Source organism: Bos mutus, chromosome 2 (assembly GCF_027580195.1).
Source record: "Bos mutus isolate GX-2022 chromosome 2, NWIPB_WYAK_1.1, whole genome shotgun sequence".
Lineage (NCBI taxonomy): Eukaryota > Metazoa > Chordata > Mammalia > Artiodactyla > Bovidae > Bos > Bos mutus.
Window position 1 is genome coordinate 9610867 of NC_091618.1, and position 20722 is coordinate 9631588.

At 47.0% G+C, this 20722-nt stretch overlaps 1 protein-coding gene across 1 annotated transcript in view; it reads left to right on the forward strand.

Annotated features, from left to right (window-relative positions):
* Window positions 1–3429: 3429 nt before the first annotated feature.
* Window positions 3430–20722, forward strand: part of ARID1A (AT-rich interaction domain 1A) — a 68572-nt gene continuing 51279 nt past the window's right edge. Inside the window, 1 exon segment of the mRNA XM_070383321.1 lies at window positions 3430–4651. Coding sequence (XP_070239422.1) covers window positions 3509–4651 — 1143 coding nt within the window. The 5' untranslated portion in view covers window positions 3430–3508.

Below are 20722 nucleotides of genomic sequence, written 5' to 3' on the forward strand. Positions count from 1 at the left end.
TGCACACCGTGCAGCCAGATTAAATGAGAGCACATCCTCTGCCATTTTCAGTCGGTTTGTCCTGGCAGCCCTGCCCCCCTTCCTTGGCTGCAGCAGCCGCGGGAGTTAATGCTGCGCGCAGGAAACTCCGCCTGATTCTCCGGGCGGGAGATCCAGTCCATGTTTGCCGAGTGCCGTGCGGTCGGGGACGGCGATAAGAACTCTCTCGTGAGGGAGCCAGCGAGACTTTAGTCCGGTTTCCATGTCAACGATTCAGTCCATATTTGCCATCAGGCTGTTGGTGGCACTGGAGCTTTCGTGCGGGGAGCGCTGTCCTAGTCCTAGTTCTCCAGTCTGCGCCGGGATTCCTGAGCTGCCAGGGTGTGGGGTTAAAAGGCAGGGACCGTGGGGGAGAAAACTCCACCAACGGGAGGACCCACAGTCCCAAACCCGGGTCTTGTAGCTCGGGCCAGCCACGTGCCCAGCTCCTCCCCTCCCCCCCTTTCCCGCTGCCATTGCCCCTAGGGAAAGCTAATGGGCCAGTTTCTAAGAAAGTTCCCGTCCACTCGGCTGTCCCTGGGACAGTGATGTGGGCTCTAGAGGTAGCCGTGGAAGAGGATCCTAAAGGATTTGAAATTAAAAAAAAAAAAAAAAAAGGTGGGAAAGGAGAAATCCTACATTACCTCCTTCAACCCAAGTGGATAGATTTTTGTGCACTTTATTGCTAGATAAAGATGGTGGCTGTTTTCAAAACAGCATGCCCACGTGTCAGAAAGGGATTTTGGCATTTTCCAAATTTCACAACCATTGAAGAAGGGGGATGAGGGCTTTCTCTGGAGACAAATTCATTCTGGCTTCCAGATTTTCACTGGGCTCCAGGTTTCTCCTTACACTCCAGCTCTGAGGGAAATGGCAGGGTAATTGCATGTAAAAAATTCTTCATTTGTGTGCAGGACTCAGGACTGTTTGCCAGCTCAGAGGCAGTTGATTAAATAGCCAAGCTCCATTTCTGAGGCAGCCTATAATTTGGTTTCTAGGACCTGATGCACCAGGAGAGTTGTTGCCCCTGAGGACTGTGAATGAAAGGAGGGCACTGGTCCATTCCAGTCAGTCAGATCCTGGTAGGATGGTTTGGTTCTTGGCTTGAGGGGAAGAAAACACCACTCTTAATAGTCATAAGAAGTTTGTGCCTTTTTAGTGTAAGATATTAGGTTTTCTGGGGGGTTAAGAATGAGTTCAGGTTTGGGGAATTATTCAGTGACCAGTGAGTGGTACAGCCAAAAAACTCCAGGGGCCTGCAGAATCTGGAAATTCTAAGGTAATAGTTCTGTGGCCTGAAGTGTCTATTTACAGCATTTAAGGGGGGATGAAGCCTTGGTGTCTAATGCCTAGCTGACCTAGCATCTCTCAAGGCAGCCCTGGGCTTGGTGAGGAGCTGGTATCCCCTCTGGCCTGTGTAGCCTGTCATGTCAGAGCATTCTAAGTCAGTCAGAGGACAAGGCTGCTGCTGAGATGTGGTGGAGCCTGTGAATCTAGAATTTTCTGTGTATACCTCCAGTTCACTCAGCATCTCTTAGAATGTAACAGTAAACTTTAATGATTCTTTACAATGAAGGACAGAAAAACAAATTTAGGTTGCATCTGTTTTCTGAGTGAGGTGTTAGACTGCACCTTTTCTCTCTTTTTAAGGAGAAAATGGTTCCCTCTATTTGGTCATCCCTCTTAGGCAGTGGTTCCTTTGAACACTCAGGTTCCACCAGTCCCTGGAGTCTCTTCTGTAGTCTGTTACAGTCTTACAGGTACTGTCTTTGGAGACTGGGACCCTTGGTCATTGTGGGCAAAGGTGGGGCTTGTGTCTTCCTGCGAGAAGGCTGTCATATGTCCCCAAAATATCTTCAGGGGTGACCATTTTATATCAGTTGAGATGACCAGCTTTGATCTCAAACCCATTCTGATGTTCTGATCCCACTGTTGTATGTAGCACCACTTTTCTTTTTATTACTATTATTTCTAATGCCAAGTAGGTAGACAGGGGCAGCACTGGGGACTCTACTACTTTTTAAAGTCACCCTCCACTGCCCTCGTCTTTGTAAGTGATAGGCTAAGCGATAGGACAGTACCCTACGCTGTCTTATAACTGTAAAATGGGGATAATGGACTTCATACTCCTTATAAATAATAGGCCGGTCCCCTACGCTGTCTTATGACTCTGTAAAATGGGGATCAGGGACTTCATGCCCCCCAGGGCCTGTGAGGACCAGCTAATGAGGGCAGAGAGTGGGAAAACGGAAAGTCTGAAACAATGATCTGTCATTCCATGCAGCTTGCAAAGAGGATACAACGTAAAGCTCAGCTGGGTCTTTGGAGCAGGTCTGCAAAAAGCTTTGAAGAAGGAAAAGTGCCGCGGAGATGCTAAGTAGCGGCCAAGAGACCAGGCCCGCTGCCAGGGGGGGGTCAGGCCTGGGCCGAGGCGGCCGCGGTCTCGGGCTCAGGCCAATTTTGCAGCCGCGAGTAAAGTTCACGCTGCCCGCGGCGCGGAGGGGACCGACCTGGATAGGGAGGCCAGGAGGGAGGCGGCGCGCAGGCTCCGGAGAGGCGCGAGCTCCGGGCCGGGTTTTCCCCGAAGCCTTCGGCGGCGGCGCTGCCGAGCGAGAGCGGCAGAGCGCCTGCCGCCGCCGCCGCCGCCGCCGCGGCTGGTTCTCTCCCCTCCTCCTTTGTGAGGGGAAGGGAGCGAGTCCATTCCACGGCCTGCGCCCCGCTCCGCGCTCCGTTCCGGGTTTGCCAGGCGGCCGCGACGGCTCTGGGTAAAATGGCAGTGCTGAGCCTCGTGTCGGAGTGAGGGGGACTCGGAGGAGAGTGGGGCGCTCTAGCCGCTCAGTCCAGCCGCCCGCCCGCTCGCCCGCCCGCCGCCGCGCAGTAGCCTCGGCCCGGCGCCGCGGCCGGGGAGGGGAGGCAGGGCGCCCGGCCCGGCCCACGCTCCGACTCTGCCTGCCGGCGCCCGGGCTGCTGCCGCGCGCCCTCCAGCCCGCCCGTCCCGGGTCCCCCTCCCCCCGCTCCCTCCCTCCCCGCCCCCTCCCCCTCGCCTCCCTCCCTCCCCTCCCTCCCTCCCTCCCTCCTTTCTCCGGCAGCAGAAAGCGGAGAGTCACAGCGGGGCCAGGCCCTGGGGAGCGGAGCCTCCACCGCCCCCCTCATTCCCAGGCAAGGGCTTGGGGGGGAATGAGCCGGGAGAGCCGGGTCCCGAGCTTACAGAGCCGGGAGCAGCTGAGCCGCCGGCGCCTCGGCCGCCGCCGCCGCCTCCTCCTCCTCCGCCGCCGCCGCCAGCCCGGAGCCTGAGCCGGCGGGGCGGGGGGGAGAGGAGCGAGCGAGCGAGCGAGCGCAGCGCAAAAGCCGCGGAGCCCCGCGAGGCCCGCCCGGGCGGGTGGGGAGGGAAGCCCGAGGGGACTCGGCCCCGGGGCGGGGTGGGGTGGGAGGGGGGTGAGAGAAGACGAAGACAGGGCCGGGTCTCTCCGCGGACGAGACAGCGGGGATCATGGCCGCGCAGGTCGCCCCCGCCGCCGCCAGCAGCCTGGGCAACCCGCCGCCGCCGCCGCCCTCGGAGCTGAAGAAAGCGGAGCAGCAGCAGCAGCAGCAGCGGGAGGAGGCGGGGGGCGAGGCGGCGGCGGCGGTCGCGGCGGAGCGCGGGGAAATGAAGGCAGCCGCCGGGCAGGAAAGCGAGGGCCCCGCCGTGGGGCCGCCGCAGCCACTGGGAAAGGAGCTGCAGGACGGGGCCGAGAGCAATGGGGGTGGCGGCGGCGGCGGAGCCGGCGGGCCCGGCGCGGAGCCGGACCTGAAGAACTCGAACGGGAACGCGGGCCCTAGGCCCGCCCTGAACAATAACCTCACGGAGCCGCCCGGCGGCGGTGGCGGCGGCAGCAGCGACGGGGTGGGGGCGCCTCCTCACTCAGCCGCGGCCGCCTTGCCGCCCCCAGCCTACGGCTTCGGGCAACCCTACGGCCGGAGCCCGTCTGCCGTCGCCGCCGCCGCGGCCGCCGTCTTCCACCAACAACATGGCGGACAACAAAGCCCTGGCCTGGCAGCGCTGCAGAGCGGCGGCGGCGGCGGGGGCCTGGAGCCCTACGCGGGGCCCCAGCAGAACTCGCACGACCACGGCTTCCCCAACCACCAGTACAACTCCTACTACCCCAACCGCAGCGCCTACCCCCCGCCCCCCCAGGCCTACGCGCTGAGCTCCCCGAGAGGTGGCACTCCGGGCTCCGGCGCGGCGGCGGCGGCCGCCGGCTCCAAGCCGCCTCCCTCTTCCAGCGCCTCCGCCTCCTCGTCGTCTTCGTCCTTCGCTCAGCAGCGCTTCGGGGCCATGGGGGGAGGCGGCCCCTCAGCGGCCGCAGGGGGAACCCCCCAGCCCACCGCCACCCCCACCCTCAACCAACTGCTCACGTCGCCCAGCTCGGCCCGTGGCTACCAGGGCTACCCCGGGGGCGACTACGGCGGCGGGCCCCAGGACGGGGGCGCCGGCAAGGGCCCGGCGGACATGGCCTCACAGTGCTGGGGGGCTGCTGCTGCTGCGGCGGCGGCGGCCGCGGCCGCCTCGGGAGGGGCCCAACAAAGGAGCCACCACGCGCCCATGAGCCCTGGGAGCAGCGGCGGCGGGGGGCAGCTCGCCCGGACCCCGCAGGTAACACGGCTGAGTGGGGTGGGGGGGCCTGTGGCGATTGGGGTGGGGGGTCCTGGGAGTGGGTGGCGGCGGCGGGGAGCGGGCCACGGCCGTGGGCTACCCCCAGTCTGGGGCCCCCACTGCTGGGGAGCTGCCATTGTCTCGCTCTTTCTCTCTTAAAATGGCTGCCCGTCTGCCTTCCTCTCTTTCCCTCCTTCAGCCTTTGTGTGGGGCTTTCCTTGAGGTGTCTGCTCCCCTCCTCCTCCCCCCCGGGTCCCTTCCAGCTCCGGGGGGTCTTCAGAGGGGTGCGGAGCCGGGTGTGCGGGAAAAGGGCCCGGCCCGGGGTGAGGGGGTGTTGGGGGCTCAGGTTAGGGGTGTAGGCAGCCCTCGGAGGTCGGGAGTTGAGTGAACAGTTCTCTGCTCACCTGCCGCTCCTCTCTGCCCTCCCTACCTTCCTCTAGGCCGGTCCCCATCTGTGCTTTCAAGGAGGGGGCCCCTCGGGCTCGGGGGGACCTCGAGGGAGGGCAGGGGCCTGCTTGGGAGCAGCTAGAGGCCGGCTTCGGTTCACCCTGGGCAGCCCGGGTCGTCTCCTGTCTTAGTCTCCGTCGGCCCAGTGGCCTGGGCTTCTCCCTGGAAGTGCTGGTAAACAGCTGAGTGATTGGAGTAGTAAGTGCAGATTGCTTTGGTTTGGGATTTGAATTATGGAGGTAAAATCCTTCTGTCAAAGCCAGGAGACAGTTGGTCTTAGGTTGACATCCTATCTGTGATCTGATTGGCTCCCCATCTCCTGCTCTTGGCCATTTATAATTGCCTCTGATGTAATGGTACAACAATCCTGATGAGCTCATAAACTTTTACACTCTGCTTTTCTGCCAGTGATAACCCAAACCATCGCTGCCACTATCTGCCTTTTATTCCAGAGCTGAAATTGGCTGTGACCTTGAGGAGGGAGGTTTAAGCAGCAATACTGTATCAGCAGGAGCAGAGCCCCAGACAGGCTGCCCTTGTTACATTGTGCCCGGAACAAAAGAGGAGGCAGTGGCATTTTGCTTGTACCTTGGATTTATTTTGCTTGTTATGTTTTATGCAGCCTGAAATAGATTCTGTGTTGTCCGAACAGTAGCTGAGTTTTTCTCTACAATGGGTTTGCTGTTTGTTTTGGTTTTGTGACTTTCCTGATGGTATAAATGACTTCTTTGATGGCTCTGAAGATGCGTTTGTCTTGAGTAATTTTGACCCTGTTCGCTTTGCAGAATTGAAATTATTTTACTGAGCTTTTTATTGAGTGGCAAATGTGGGATCTTTATCAGAGGGGGTAAGAGAAAACTGAGAACTGGAGGCTTTCTGAGAGAGAATTTCACATTTAAGTGTTCTAAGGAAGGCTGGCGTCATTCTTTGTTTACATGTTGAATCTTGTTAACACTTTTCTTTTGTTAATTAAACTTTGGGAGAGCAACTCAATTTAAAGGGAAGGACATCTTTCATGATCTTGAGAGGTACCGTTTCTTAAAGGCTTGGTTTGGTGAAATTTATCATTTGTTCCTGGAATATAAAAAAACCAAGTTTTCTATTTTGTCATCGTTTTACAGCTTTGAAATACAGGTCAGTTTTTTTCTCTGCATTTTAAGTTCCATTTATTTCTGTCTTCCAAGATAATAAAAATATGACCTACAATGATACTTAAGATTTGCTTAGAAATTACAACTTTTAGGTATGTTTCTGTGCATTCTGCTTTATTTTGCTCTTCCTTCTTCATCGTGCTCTGTCTTCAATGCTTTGGTCAGGAATATTGGGTGTTCTATGGAGTCATCTTTTCAAAGCAGGGGAAAAGGCTTGATCCTTTTTCATGTCTGTCCCTCTCTCAGCAGTACCCAGTTGTACTTTTGTCCTGTGAGATTTTATTCACATTTTGTTCACTTAGGTGGCCTAATTATATATATATACCTTCCCCATTCTAGAACTGCTTTTCCACTGTTACTTGGAGCTGGGATTTTTTTAAAGTAGTTGTGTCAGATAGCAGGTTTAGAGGTCTATGCCTTGACTCCATGTCTTCCATGATGTCCTATATCTGGGCAAGAAATAGGGAAATTTTAAATTGGATTCCTAGTGTCTGGAGGATAAATTTTGTTTTAGAACATCCTCTTGTCTCTGGGTAATTCTATAGTTTATATCTCTTTCCTCTCATTTCCCCCTTTATTTGTGGAGGAGGGGGAAAGAGGGCTGAGAAATTTACTTTTCTTAAATCATTGGAGAAAAAATTTGGGGTAAGTCAAGGCTCATTTAAAAACAAAAATTAATTTGAATTCTTTAAGTTTGGGGATATTCAGGCAAATTTTTTTTTTTTAAATAACGTTTACCGTATAGCATTTTCTGCTTTTCAGTCATTAAATATTTGAGCATTCTGTATGTACTTGGTACTATGTTCTATGCGGGGTAAAAGGTCGGAAAATAGATACAATCCTTGTCTGTGCTGCCTTTGGGCAACTTTTCTGACTCCCTTTTAACATTACCAGGCTTAGCACCTCACACAACATAGATTCCTGTTGGATTTCAGTTCATTTGCCTATTCTCCTGAGACCCACAGCCATGGGCTGGAGAGCATTCACTCTTAGGAGAGACAGTGCAACTTCCAGTTTTGTAGGTTGCTTCAGATATGTCATCTAGATGAAGGTTGTAGGTGGATAGATTTCATACTGAATTCCTTTTTGCTACTTAAGGATAAATTTCTTGTCAGACCATGATGGCCTGTTCTTAACATTCTTAAATAATAAGATATTGCTCTGTTCTTTTCTTTCCCTCAGTCTTGAATTAACAGTTTTTTGTAGATACTTGATTAACACATCTAAGATAGTAATGCTCTCCTTTGACTCTGCCTTTTTGAAAGAAAGATTAGATAAGTGTGTGTATTGTGGCTGTGTCTTTTCACAGGAGCTGGAAAGATCCCAGCAAACAGACATTTCCTTTAAGCCTTTCCATAAGTAAAATTGTATCTCAAAGAGTTGTATCCTGCTAGTAATGAAATACTTTTCAGTCACCAATGTGACTGAACCTCACTTAAAGCTTTTTACTTGGGATGCTTTTAGCTATAGTACCTTGAGAGTAGTACCAGCTCATCAAAGTAAAAAAAAATCCAATAGAATATGTAGTCCAGGATCAAAGTGAATTTGATTGTAGAAGCTTGGTTGTTAGTTCCTGCTATGGAAATATCAAACGGTACTTCCGACTCCTGGGAAACAAACACAGGAATCCTAGGCTTATTATGGGAATGCCTACTGGCAGAAATTCTGGGCTGGCTGAAACACAGGACTCTTGGAGTTCTCTCAAGTAGGAGGGATCAGGGTAACCACATTGAGACAGCACTTTAGTTGTAAGGGCTTCATGTGTCTCTGCTCTCCACGAGAGAACTGGGGGTAATGGAGTGGGGTTGATGGTGAGAGAAGAGAGAAAGCCGTCAGGACCAAAGCTGGCTTCTTTGTTATGGGCCCTGTGGGGACTTTTTAAGGTTCCTTCATTTGTGTGTGACACAGAGTTACCATGACAAGTGGCACCTGCTGTAACAAGATGTCCTGGATTGCATTAAACATTCATATGTTAGATTGACTCCTGTAGTGTGTGACGTCTCTAGCAAGCCTTTTACAAAGTTAGTGAACCTTTTTTGAAATGTGGAAATCAGCTAACAAAGTAATGGTCAGGGGCTTTTCCCATCCCCGTCCCTCAAAAGGTGGTATTGATTGGCTACAAATCCCAAAATTCTAGAGAAGGATCTGAAGCATGCAAATATGGTATTCAGAATAAATTGGCACTGAACAGTTCTTTGCTGCCTGTGAGCTGGAGTGATACCTTGATCTCTGATATGGAGTCCTAGATTCCCTTTGCTTTTCTCTTGAGTTTTTCCTGGTTAGATTGGTCATTATCGTTACTGTTGTGCATCGAGTTGCGTGTGGCGCAGTAGTGAGGGGTGAGGAGCACAGGAGTTGGGAAGAGAAGCTTTGGCTCCATATGTAGCCCTGGATTAAGCTGTGTGACTTTGGACAGGGCATTTGCCTTCTCTGGTTCATTTTCTCTTCATCGGACTGCATGACCTTCTTCTCTGATGCTGTGTATCTGTCTGTGCTTCCATACCTGGCTTGTTAGGAGGGCAGCCTCTTCCTGTACCTTTTTCGATAGGGATCCAGAGACCATCTTTCTTCCCCTGGGCTCATGGAACTCGAGGCTGTTTTCTCTTGAGGATTTACAGAATCAGGCTCTAAATAGTTGGGTACCACTGTGTCTGTGGCCCTTCGCAGAACCCTACCAGACTCCTTTGCTTTGAGACTGTTAATCTGTTTGTCATTAGTCATTCCACCTGGCTTGTGGTATTAAAACACTAAGTAGTAATTGAAAAAATTAGGCAGACTTCATTAAAGCAAGACTTGAAAAATAGTTCCTTCAAAATCTCCACAAGACGATTTTGGAGGTAGATTAGGAATGGAGTGAGGAGTGGATGTTCATAAATTGAATGTTAACACCGTATCTTTTCTGGGGCAGGATAGGAAGGTGGGGAGAGGCAGCATTAAGCTCTCCAGCTTCTTCTGGTGTTTGGGCAGGTCTAGGTCTGGTTTGGGCAGTTGGTTGTAATCTGAGTGCCTGAACTTGCCCTGTAAGTTTTGCTGAGAGAGGAGTAAAAGTTCCTGAGACTGGAACAGGAACAGGAAAAGCTTAAGTGTTTCAGGGTCAGCTTTGTAGGTGTACTGCTTTCTCATAGCCCTGGTTTTGCTGTTGTCGTTGTTGTTTTTAAACCAGGTGGTGTGGTTTGCAATTGGTCCTGGAAATGCTGTTCTCTCAGGTGTTCTCCAGTGCCCCTGAATTTCCGGTCTTTCTCCTCTTGGTTTAGCAGTTAAAAAGTGTAATTTAGGCATCTTAGAGGGGTGCTAGAAGGAAGCTTCCCTTTATGAATGAGGGAAAGGTGTTTGATAATTCTCTGCTTGACACAGCAGCTTCTTCTCTCGGAAGGAACCAAATGTTTCAGAGCTTTGTGTAAATACTTGCTGAGCTGTCAATATGTACCCAGGAGGTTTCTGTAGTAAGATGTAAACGGCTCTATAGAATGTTTGACAGGCAAATTAATAAACAGTTTTCAAGCAAAGATAATGCTAGTTTCTTTTCACGTGGTGGAATAAAATAACATTGAAGAAAAAGACCTGGGGATAGAGAAGAGAGAGTGATGTGGGGGTGGAGGTGAGGGCAGGGAGCATGGAGATAAGAGATGATCTAAAAGAGTTTGAAGTGAAAAGATGATGCCGTGGAAGAGAAGCCTCCTGGCTCCGTGCTAAGTTCAGGACACGTGGAGCCCTGTTTAAAATCGATTGCAGTTCAGAGTGAAAATAAACAGAAGTTTGGAAAGAAGGACCTAAGTTTCAGTCAGTGAATTAAGTGTGCTTCTTAAACTTTGTTTATGAGACTGTGAGTTTTAAATTTAAAGCCTTGTTCTTTCAGAAAGGTTTTGTAGTTTGGTGAGATGTTTTTAGGGCTGGGGTTTGCATTTTTAGAATACTATAAAGAGAAAAAAAGATACTACAACTTAGGTGTTGTCTGTCCCAAGCCTCTGTTGTGCTTTGGCTCTCAGGATTATAAGCCCACTCCAAGGGCTGTGTTTATTTATGTAGTTTTTACTGGACTCCTATGCATCACTTATTTATATATGAAAATTAATGCCCCAGGTTTCAGTACAGTGTTTGGGGACTCAACAAATCTTGCCTGAAGGGTTATGTGGGTAGATTCAATTTTTGTTTTTAAAATTGCCATTTTAGGATTAAACACGTTTCTGGGTTGTTTTAGTGAAACATCCTTTTTATGGAGGAGGAAGTATTTTAGAATTGTTTGAACTGTCTTCTGATCGTAATCTCCCTTGGTGGTCTTGTGAGATGACTGGATTTACTTTCTCAAAGTCCCTTTTCAAACGTAATCCACTGGCTCTGACACCAGTTTTCTTCTCAAGAAGTGTTTTTTAGACCAGATTCCTGGAAGTGCCTTTTTGACCCAACATAGTATCGATAGTAGGGAGTATGAATGTAATTAAGGCTCTGACCATAATTTTTAGTTAGGTTCAGCTCACTTACCAAAGACTATCAGCTTGTTTTAAAACAAGATACAAAAACTTGGGTTGACACTGACATTGGTTATCCAGGCCTTTCCCAGTATGGTGGTAGGGAGGGTCTTAGAACTTCAGGTTTGTTGCTAAGAGCCTGATTTCTAGCTCAGGGAGGTCTGGAGTTTCAGATGAGAGTGGGAAGTAGCTCTGTCTGAACATATCTACTAGATACTAGGGAGGGACTTGAGAGATAGAGGCAATATCTGCTTCAGAGGAATTTAGTTTTCTTGGGAAGCATGCTTATGTGCACACATTTGGAAAACTTGCAGAGCAAGGTTTTATAAATGGATATAGACCAAACTAAGTGTATGGCCTGAAGGAATCTGGGAATAAGGAGCAATGAGATTTGGGCAGGGTAAACCTGGGACAGCTTTTCAGAGGCAGTGATTTATGAAGTTAAATGTCCAAAAAAGGGAAAGTTAAATTACTAATTTGCTTTTTCATAGTGCTACTCTGAGTTTCACGGGCTTTACAGAATCCAAATTACACATCCATCCCCAGACCTGTAGTTGTCTCATTCTGGTGACTTTGGGGATTTGGACTGTAACCAATTCCATGAAAGAGAGTGGTTTCAGGGTCTTAGTGGTTCCTGTGGTTACATGGGGCCTTTAGTACAACCTGCCAAGTTCTTGGCCAGTTCAGGGCCTCTTTTGTAGTAATTTTGGGTTTGGAAGGTTGTGTCACCTTCAGAGTTGTGTGCCCTGGATGCTTCAGTGTCCGTGGTTCAACTTTGGTTAGAGAACCTGAGTTTTTTCTTTTTTGGCAGAGGTAATTGACCTTTCTTAAAACAGGAGCCATGAGGTACCTGTCCAGATCTTAGACTGCTGCTGTTTTTGAAGATTTGGGAGCCATGCTCAAGCTGAGTTGCTTGGATCAGACCTTATATTGAGGGTTGTTGGACGGGTAAACCTGCATATACGCAGTTTGCCCATCTGTTCACAGAAATGGCCTTCAATATTGTTTTTGACTAGGTTGGCTATGGCCAAGAAGCTCCTAAATGCTGCAAACACATGCTTATTCCTTATAGGAGCCTCTTTAATGTAGTAATTTTGGTTTCTCTTTACCTGCTGGTCCATGTGTGATTGGATCACAAGCAATTTTTGGCACTTCTCAAAGGGCTCTAAGTAGATGCTTAACAGCTAAAGGTGCATGGAGGATCCAGTGCCAGGTTACTACAGGGCTTCCACCTGGAGGAGGAGGGTGGGTTATGCTGTTCCCATGTAAAGTTGTATGGAGTCTTGAATACAGATTCTAGTTTGGAAATATCTCTTTCACCACCTTTTCCTGGCCGTTCTGGCATTTTGCAAAAATGAGTTTCCAGCAACTTGGAAATGGGCACAGTGGTTCAGCAGCAAGTTTGTAGGGGCTGAGATGAACTTCTCAGTCAATCTAGGTTTTAGAAGAATCCAAGTTAGGGTGAATATTGGCTTAACTGTCCTGAGTATTCTTCCTTGAACTCACTCTTCCCCCTGTTTAAATGGATGGCATTAGTGAATTTGAAGGGACATCTGAGTGAACTTTTGTTTATTTTTGTTAGTCATTTGTGCATACTAGAAGATGGTCTTGGGACAGGTTGAATCTTTATTTCCCAGTGGCGTCTGCATTTTCTAAGGGTGGACTGCAGTGGGAGGAAGTCTGATGCCAAGAATGCATTCCAACATGCAGCCAAGTAGGAAATTTGATCCCTGAAATGTTGACTTAGTGTTGGTTATGGTACATATTAGAAATCACTCAGTAATCCAGGACAGATTTTTGTCGCCCTCCAGGAAGTTAATGTTGATATGAAATACTAAGGGGCTTTTGGGCACTGGGCTATGTGCTCTTCAGGCCCAGAGTTGCTGCTTGAATATGAAGAGGAAATGTGCCATGTGCTTCCCCCTTGCCTTTTTTGCATTTGGGCTTCCTTATGGCTTCATTGCTTCTGGGTTCCCAAGTCTGCAGTGTTAGATATTAGACTTCCTCTTCCCTTGGCACTGGCGCATTCATGATTTTTTTGTGGCTCTTCACCAGCAGCCAAGAATTTTGTATGCGTTTCCCTCTTAAACTTGTTAGCTTTCAGCTTGCTTGTTTATAGACATCTCTGTTAAAAGGAACTCCCCCTTCAAGATCTAGCAGCAGCATGACAGCAGCAGGGGAGATGAGGGACTGGTGTGATGTCAGTCGTTTGAAAACCCATTTGCTGTGTGCTTAGTGTTTTTTATTTTGCCTCCTGTTTTCCTTGAGGTCACAACTTGCATGAGTGCATCTGGATCCAGCTGTTTATTCTCAACTGACTGGTGCCTGGTGTACTTTGACTTTAAGAAGAGTGTGAGTTCAGCCACGTGGTAGAGGATTAAAGGCTACCTCGTGCTGGGTGCTTCCTTTTAGAGGAAACAGATATGTCTTTGGGCTCTTCTTGCCCAGTGATTTCCCCTGTCTCTTGGGTAGACCTTATTACTGCTTTCTGCTGTTCTTAAAGAAGTCACCTGAGCAGAAATGCTGGAAATAGGTTACTGTTTGTTACTGCATCTTCTCTGGTGAATACAGATGGCATTCTCTCTTGCATTTTGGACAAGATTCTGTTCTGGCCACAAAGTGATGGAGTTTCATGAGCATTAGCCTGCCTTTTGTTTCTAGACTTCTAACTTTTTTACTTGTTTAGGAGTCTGGGCTGCCAAAGTTATAAAAGATTTGGGGATCACTTCAGTAGTTAATGTGTCCACAATTTTGTCCTGGGCCAGGGATAGACCAGGGACCTCACTGAGTTCCGTGTTTTCTACTGATGGCATGTCAGAGGTGACTATTACTGACAACTGCCATGTCTTTGAGTACTTACTGTGTGCCAAGCACTATGCTTGTGTGTCTCCATGAATTTCTTCATTTAATCTTCAAAACCCTGAAAGGCGGGTTCTACTGTTACTCCTCCCACTTTACAGACGAGAAAGTAGAGTAAGAATGAGAAATTTGCCCTAGGGCAAAAAAAACTAGTAAAAGGTAGAGTTCAGATTTGAATCTAGGTTTGTCTGATTCTCCAGAACTATGTAACATTATAAAATACTAAGTTTGCTTATCCAAAATAAATTATTCAAGCACTGGAGCTTGTTGGGACATTATTTTTGCAATAGTCTAGAACTCTTACATGGGGTGAAAGACTGAAAAGCCTTTAGTTACAGTTGACATTATGCCAAGATTTCTGTCCCATCCATCTCTTCCATTTAGATTTTTATTTAGGTTTCTGATGAATGGCTGTATGATACCAGTGGTAAGAATTGGCAGCATTTGGTCCTGAGGCCCTGTTCTCTTTGACAGTGGGGGTGGAGGTAGGATTCAGACTCAAAGATAGAAACCTTCACTTTGATCTAAGTGAATATAACTTGCATTATGAAAATGTTTGCCGAGTGATTTTACTTTCTAGAACTTGGGGCACTCACTGGAGAGATGAGGATTTTTGTCTTAATTTTCCACTTCAAGAGAGTGAACACATAAAGGTTAAGTGCCTCGCGGTTTCATGTTAGAGTCAGTTCTGAAATTGAGGTTTAAAGTTCCCTTAGGCTGTGTGACTTTATGCAGGTCACTTAACTTCTCTGAATCTGTATCCTCAACTGTGTAAGGAGGAAAACTACCTGCCTTGCAACTGTAGTCAATGTTAAATAACATATATGAAAGTATTATTATTATTTTTTTTGAAAGTATTATTTTTTATCAACTGAAATTTGAACACAACTCCTAGTTGGTAGAGGCCTCTGCTTGAGAAGGGGATAGAATTGAGTGCTTAAACACAGCATTGGTCTTTGCTAAATTAAAAGCTGCCCTGTAGTATTTAGCTACATCTGAGTTGTATTAATGCTAAAACAACAAAACCCCAACAAGTTTTGTTAAGCATCTGTTCTAGTTTGATAGGTACATTAGTACAGTGGTTCTCAGTGTCATCCCTAACCGTCCGTCATCACCCAGCACTACCTGGGTCCTGTTTCGAAGTGCAAAGACTCATCCAGACCTGCTGAATCTGAAGCTGTGACAGTGTGTTTCAGTGAGACCTCCAGGCCACTGTAGTGCATACTCAAGCTTGAGAACTGGATTTATGCTCATCTAGGCTACAGAGTATATCTGAATTACCTGAGGGGCTTCTTCCAAATTGTACCAAAGGCTAAAATGTTTCAGATGTATCTGCCCCTCACATTGTGTTCAAAGTGTGTTATTAGTTAGAGAAAAGTTTAAAAGTGCTTGGAGTTGGGGGAGAAAAAAGGAAATACTTTTTTTTTTTTTTTTAAAAAATACTTTTGATGCACATAGTATATTTTCTACTATGCAGTAAGGACACACTCTGTTTATAGGACCTAGGGACTCCCTGCCTTCCATTTCTTTCTCTTCTAGCTCTTTGGTGGCATAGCGTGAGGATAATCTGAACCTGTGGTCTGGTTGGTTGATGAAGGTGGAAAAGCTCATTTTAGGATGGTGACCTATGGTGGTCTCCAAGTATGACCAGTTAAGAAAACTGATTCTTGAAAACGCTGCTCAGAGGCTAGTATGGGAGCCTTAATTAAATGCTACGATAACCTTTCAGCTTGTTGATGGCCAGCCGATCTGAGAATCTGGTGGTCCCTGAGTAGATCATTCTTAATAACTTCCCTCTATCTCTCATTCCGGCCCCTTGTCCCAGTGGCCATCTTGAGTTTTGTTGTTTTTCCTTTCCTTGTGTCACTTGTTGTCAAGTCCTAGTAAATAAACCCTCTAAGAAGACTCCTGACAAGTTACCAAGTGGATGAGGTCTCTTTGAGTAATGGACATTTGAGCCACGACCTGTCCCTCGTTGTATGTCTTAAGGATTGTGCTTGGCACAGAAATGGTCAGATAATAAACATTAATAATGGAAAGACCAAGTGGAGAACCAGTGTTTAGTTCATGTGGGCTTTCTGAAAACCCTATGTGGTTTCTGAATCCTTCCCATTAAAAATAAGTTTCCTGTACCAGACCACTTTTCCCTCCTGCCTGAGTAGGGAAACTGTGATCGCTGTGACCCGGCTGCGATGAAGGCAGAGGCTTCCAGGAGGCAGTATGTTGACAGTTTGATCTGTGAGTTGGTATTTGTATGTACAGATGAATACTCTGGCAGGGAGTCATGTGCTCCGTGTGTGTTTCTGTGTTCTAGACTCACTGTATCATCCCTCTGCCATTTAGCTTTATTTTCTCTCTGTTCTTGCTTTCTTGCTTTTTCATTCTCTCCTTTGGTGTCTGACTCTGTTAGTAGAATGCAGAGCACATTGGGAGACATCAGTAACTTTAACACATCAGAGCTGGTAAAACGTCTTACAAGAACTGGAGAGGCAATTTGTACCACTTTCAGGACAACATCGTTTCAGTGAAGATTCCTGGTGTCTGCTCGCCTCTGTTGGAATGGCCTGGCTAACTGGAGGCAGGACGTGCCTTTGTCTAATTAACTAATAAACCAGAGTTCCCTAGGTGATCTCTGCCTGTTCTCCTTTCCCACTTTATTTCCTTTGGTCTAGGGATTGTTTCTCAGCCCTCAGTCTGTTTTGGGGGTTCTGTTGGTCTAGGACAGATTTGTAACATTCTTGTTTTTCTTTCTAGTCTGTGATTTCGATCTTCTGCTTTCCCAGTGCAGCTTTGAATTGGCTTCTTTAAAACCCCTACATAAAACCTCAAGTGACCAATATGTGGTCTCATTATGGTATTTTGGGTTAAAATAAAATGAGATTGAGATAGCTGTGTTCACCCACCCAGACATATTTACCAAAGGGAAATTCTGTGTGCCTTGAATAAGACAGTCTCAAAAGAGTCTGTGAGCCAAAACAGACTTGGGGGTGGGGGTATAGATAAATATTAGCTAGATTTCCATAGCTTAGCATGCCAAGTAGCCATCCCAATTTGATTATACTGGCCAGAGATAGCAAGAAAGACAGCTGGTATCTTTGGTCTGTTCTCATGTATTTCTGGTATAAATGATGAAGCTAGGCTCTTTACACATTTGTGTGGACAGTGGTATAGAGGAGGTTGGTACCCAGGTACTTTGGGAGCTCTGAAGAGAGAATTGGAGAATCTATAGGAAGGACTCTGGTTTTTCATTTGGGGAACTAATGACCTTTAAAAAGCCTGATTTGGAAGCATCTCAGAGTATTCTTGCCTGGAGAATCCCAGGGACTGGGGAGCCTCGTGGGCTGCAGTCCAAGGGGTCGATGAGAGTCGGACATGACCAAGTGACTTCCTACTTTCACTTTCCACTTTTCATGCATTGGAGAAGGAAATGGCAACCCACTCCAGCGTTCTTGCCTGGAGAATCCCAGGGACGGGGGAGCCTGGTGGGCTGCCGTCTATGGGGTCGCACAGAGTCGGACACGACTGAAGCGACTTAGCAGCAGCAGCAGCAGCAGGGAATGAAATGGCTGGATGGCATCACCGATGTAATGGACATGAACTTGGGCAAACTTCGGGAGATGGTGAGGGACAGGGAGGCCTGGCGTGCTGCAGTCCATGGGGTCGCAGAGAGTCAGACACGACTGGGTGACTGAACAACAGCATAATCTTAGTAAGGTTGGCTGTTCCCTCAGCCAGTCTTTAATTTATTTTATTGTACCTGTTGTAGTCCCAGTGGACGTAGGGGGACCAAGGGAAAGGCTGGCATTTTTGGAGAGTGGTCCAAGGCAGCCCTAGGAATTAATGAAATAGTGATATGGCTGCCTTTTCTCAGTATCTTTATCAAAAACATAGTACTTGGTTGGATTGATGACAGTCAAAGCATGATGACATACAGAATCCCCTGCTGCATGTAAGTCATGTTCCTACAGCCAAGTGATGTATCACAGATATCTTTTTTAGTAAAGAAGAAAAAACTGGCAGAATGTAGAACTGTGTACTCAGAGAAGTTTAGGATCTTTTTATATAACCCATGCCAGATCAGTCCAACTTTGGAGATAAAAGGAATAGAGGGTAGGGAGGGGGCAAGAGAGCTTTTTAAAAGAGAAGGCAAGAAGGCCTTAATGTTTTTTGGTTAAGAACAGTTTTTGCCTTTTTTTCTTTGTTTCTGAGCAGTTACCCGCAGAGCAATTTAATACATGGAAGAAAGAGTAGTATTTTAGAAACCAGGTCAAAAGAACTAGGTGTGATTTAGAAGTGTTGTCCTTACTGAAAAGTTGATAGGTACTCTCCTGGGTAAAGCTCCGTTTGTAAGGTTATGTGACCCTTGTCTCTCCAGGTATCCCTTAAGTGTACCGTATCAATTCATGATGAATGACAAATAGGTAGGGAAGAAAATGTCTTAAAAAACTGCCCCTCTTGTTTGGGCTTGTGGTCCATCCACACTAAGGTCCTTTCCTGAGTAGAAGTACCAAATGATGGCTTGCAGGAGGAAATATATTTTTTCTGATGTCAACTCATAACACTTAGTGTGGGTAGCAAAATCTGTACATTAAGTTTTTAATTATTAAGCATGTACTGGGGATACAGTATTACCACTCTGTCTTCCTTGTATATCATCAAGATTTCTTAGGCTTTGATCATGCTTCATTTCTCAAGAATTTTCAGGATAAGAACTTTTTTTTTAGCTGATTTAATTGTCCAGTCCTGTTACTGAAATTGTCTCATTTAAAGCATACAATAGTTGGGACTTGCCAGTGTAAGAAGTCTTGTGGCAAAACTTTTTTTGAAAAACCTGTATCTACCTGCCATTCAGCACTTGCTTACAGTAATGCAGCAAATATTTAATGAGCTTCTACAGTGCATCAGGCACCAGGATTCTAATGCCATGGAGTACTTTCTAGTAGGGAAAGATGTATATATATAAATAACCACAAATAACTGTATAATTGTGATTAACACACTGGGAAAGTACCACCTTCAATAAATTATCTTCCAACTATTTCATAAAGTAAATATTTAATTTATGATTATCTTGGCTAGTGGGTGACTTTGTACTTGGGATGAGTACCAGTCAGTTCTGATTCCCTTTCCCTCCATTGCTCCCGAGTCAAGCGTTACAGGAAATTCTCTGTCTCAGGTTCAGCTTGTAATGGGCCGGAGTCCATTGTTTCTGAGGCTCTTCTTTGTGTGGCAGTGCATTGCAGGACAGTTGGCATCCTGCTCCCCAGGTAACAAACGCCAGTAATGCCACAGAACTGCTGTGATAACCAAAGAGGCACTTTCATACATTTGTTTCCAAACGCTGCTCAGGGGCTCGTGTTGTCCTGGTTGAAAACTGTTGGACTTTACTGTCAGGATTCTTGGAAGGAGCTATTGAGAAATTCCTTTGGAAGAACACACTGAAAGTAGGTGGAGCTTGAGAATTGGACTGGTCAACGCTTTTGGTGTCTGGCTTGTGTGCTTTTGTTTTTTAAGTAGGTATTTTGAAACCACTTTCAGCTCCATTCTGCTTTTTCTCCTGTTGAGGGTGTAGAGAAGGAAGTAATTTGTTAACTTCTAGTTGACCACTTTGGGTTTCTGGTCTTGAGTGTGTGGGACTGGACCTTAACTATTCTGGTTTCTAAGCTTTATTGCTAGAAATTTGGGATTTGTGTAGATGATAATAGCTAAAGTTAAGTTTTGGAGGATACAGCTATCATTTAAACACAGATACATGCTTTATATTCTAGCCTTGTAGCTTATATATTCTAGTCTAGGGTATAGACATTAAACAAGATAAATAAGTAAACTTTAGCATATAGTATGCTTAGTGATATGTGCTCAGAAGCAAAGTTAATCAGGGGTCAGCTGCGAGAAGTGTGCTGGATTGAAATTTTAAATAGGTGCACCAGGGGAGGTCAGTTTGAAGTGATATTTTACGTGAGAGAGCTGTGCTAATACCTGGAAGGAGAAAGAGTATTCCAAGTGGAGAGATGAGTGAGTACAAAGACTCTGAGGCTGGAGCATGTCCAGGTGGTTTAAAGAACAGTGTCTTGTGTTGTTTTGTTTTAATAACTTATTTCATTCAACCCTGAGGGTGCTATTACTGTCATCTCTATTCTGTTGATATAGAAACTGAAGGACAGAGACGTTGGAGGCAGAGCTCTTAGGATTGACCTAATGTTTAGCCAAAGCATTTCCTCTCAACATGAATGCTGGTAGGAATTGCCAGACCTACAGAATCCCACTTTCTCTTTCACAGTCTCCTTTCTTTTCCTCTTAAAGTGGGTAAGTGTGTTTTACATACAGGTGTCTTATGTTCCTTCCCAGAGCTTATGTTCTACTCTAGGGTATAGACAGTGAACAAGATAAATAAGTAAAGCTTGTAGTAATTGTTAGTAATAGGTGCTTAGGTGGACAAGACAGTCAGGGATTGAGTATTAACAATTTGGGGAAATCTTAGCTTTGAGAGTGCTGCTTACTTGGGAATCTGAGTTCCATTCCTGGTTTTGCTCGATTGGCCGGGCACTGCCCTCTTCAGACCATTGTTTGGCTAAGGAAAACCGAACGTGCATCTGAGTTCTCGAGGTGCTCTGCGCTGGAGATGGAGGCAATTTGGAAGGAGGCCATGGAGCCCAAATGCTTCCAGACTGGACCGGAGAATCGCCTGAAGAGATTCCTGGCCCCATCCCAGAGCTGCTGATTCAGAATCTGGAGGGCAGGATTCTAGTATGCAGCTGGGGAGGTTAAGGTGCGACCTGGCTAGCACCTGCCCCTCTCTCCCAGCTGGTCAGAGAGCTGGGGTGGAAACCCAGGCGTTCTCTGTCTGGTGTACTCTTCTCACCACGTTGTACTGCTGCCTCACTCTTCAGATTAAAAAGTTGTAAAGAAGGGGATGTTTAATTTTATCAAATGGCATTTCATTTTTGTTTAGTTACTGTCTTGGGGCCTTGTGTGCCTACATGCTCAGTCGTGTCTGACTCTTTGTGACTCTATGGATTGTAGCCCACCAGGCTGTTCTCTCCATGGGATTTTCCAGGCGACGACACTGGAGGGGGTTGCTATTCCTCCCGGGGATCTTCCCAACCCAACCCAGGGATCAGACGTGTAACTCCTGTGTCTCTTGCATT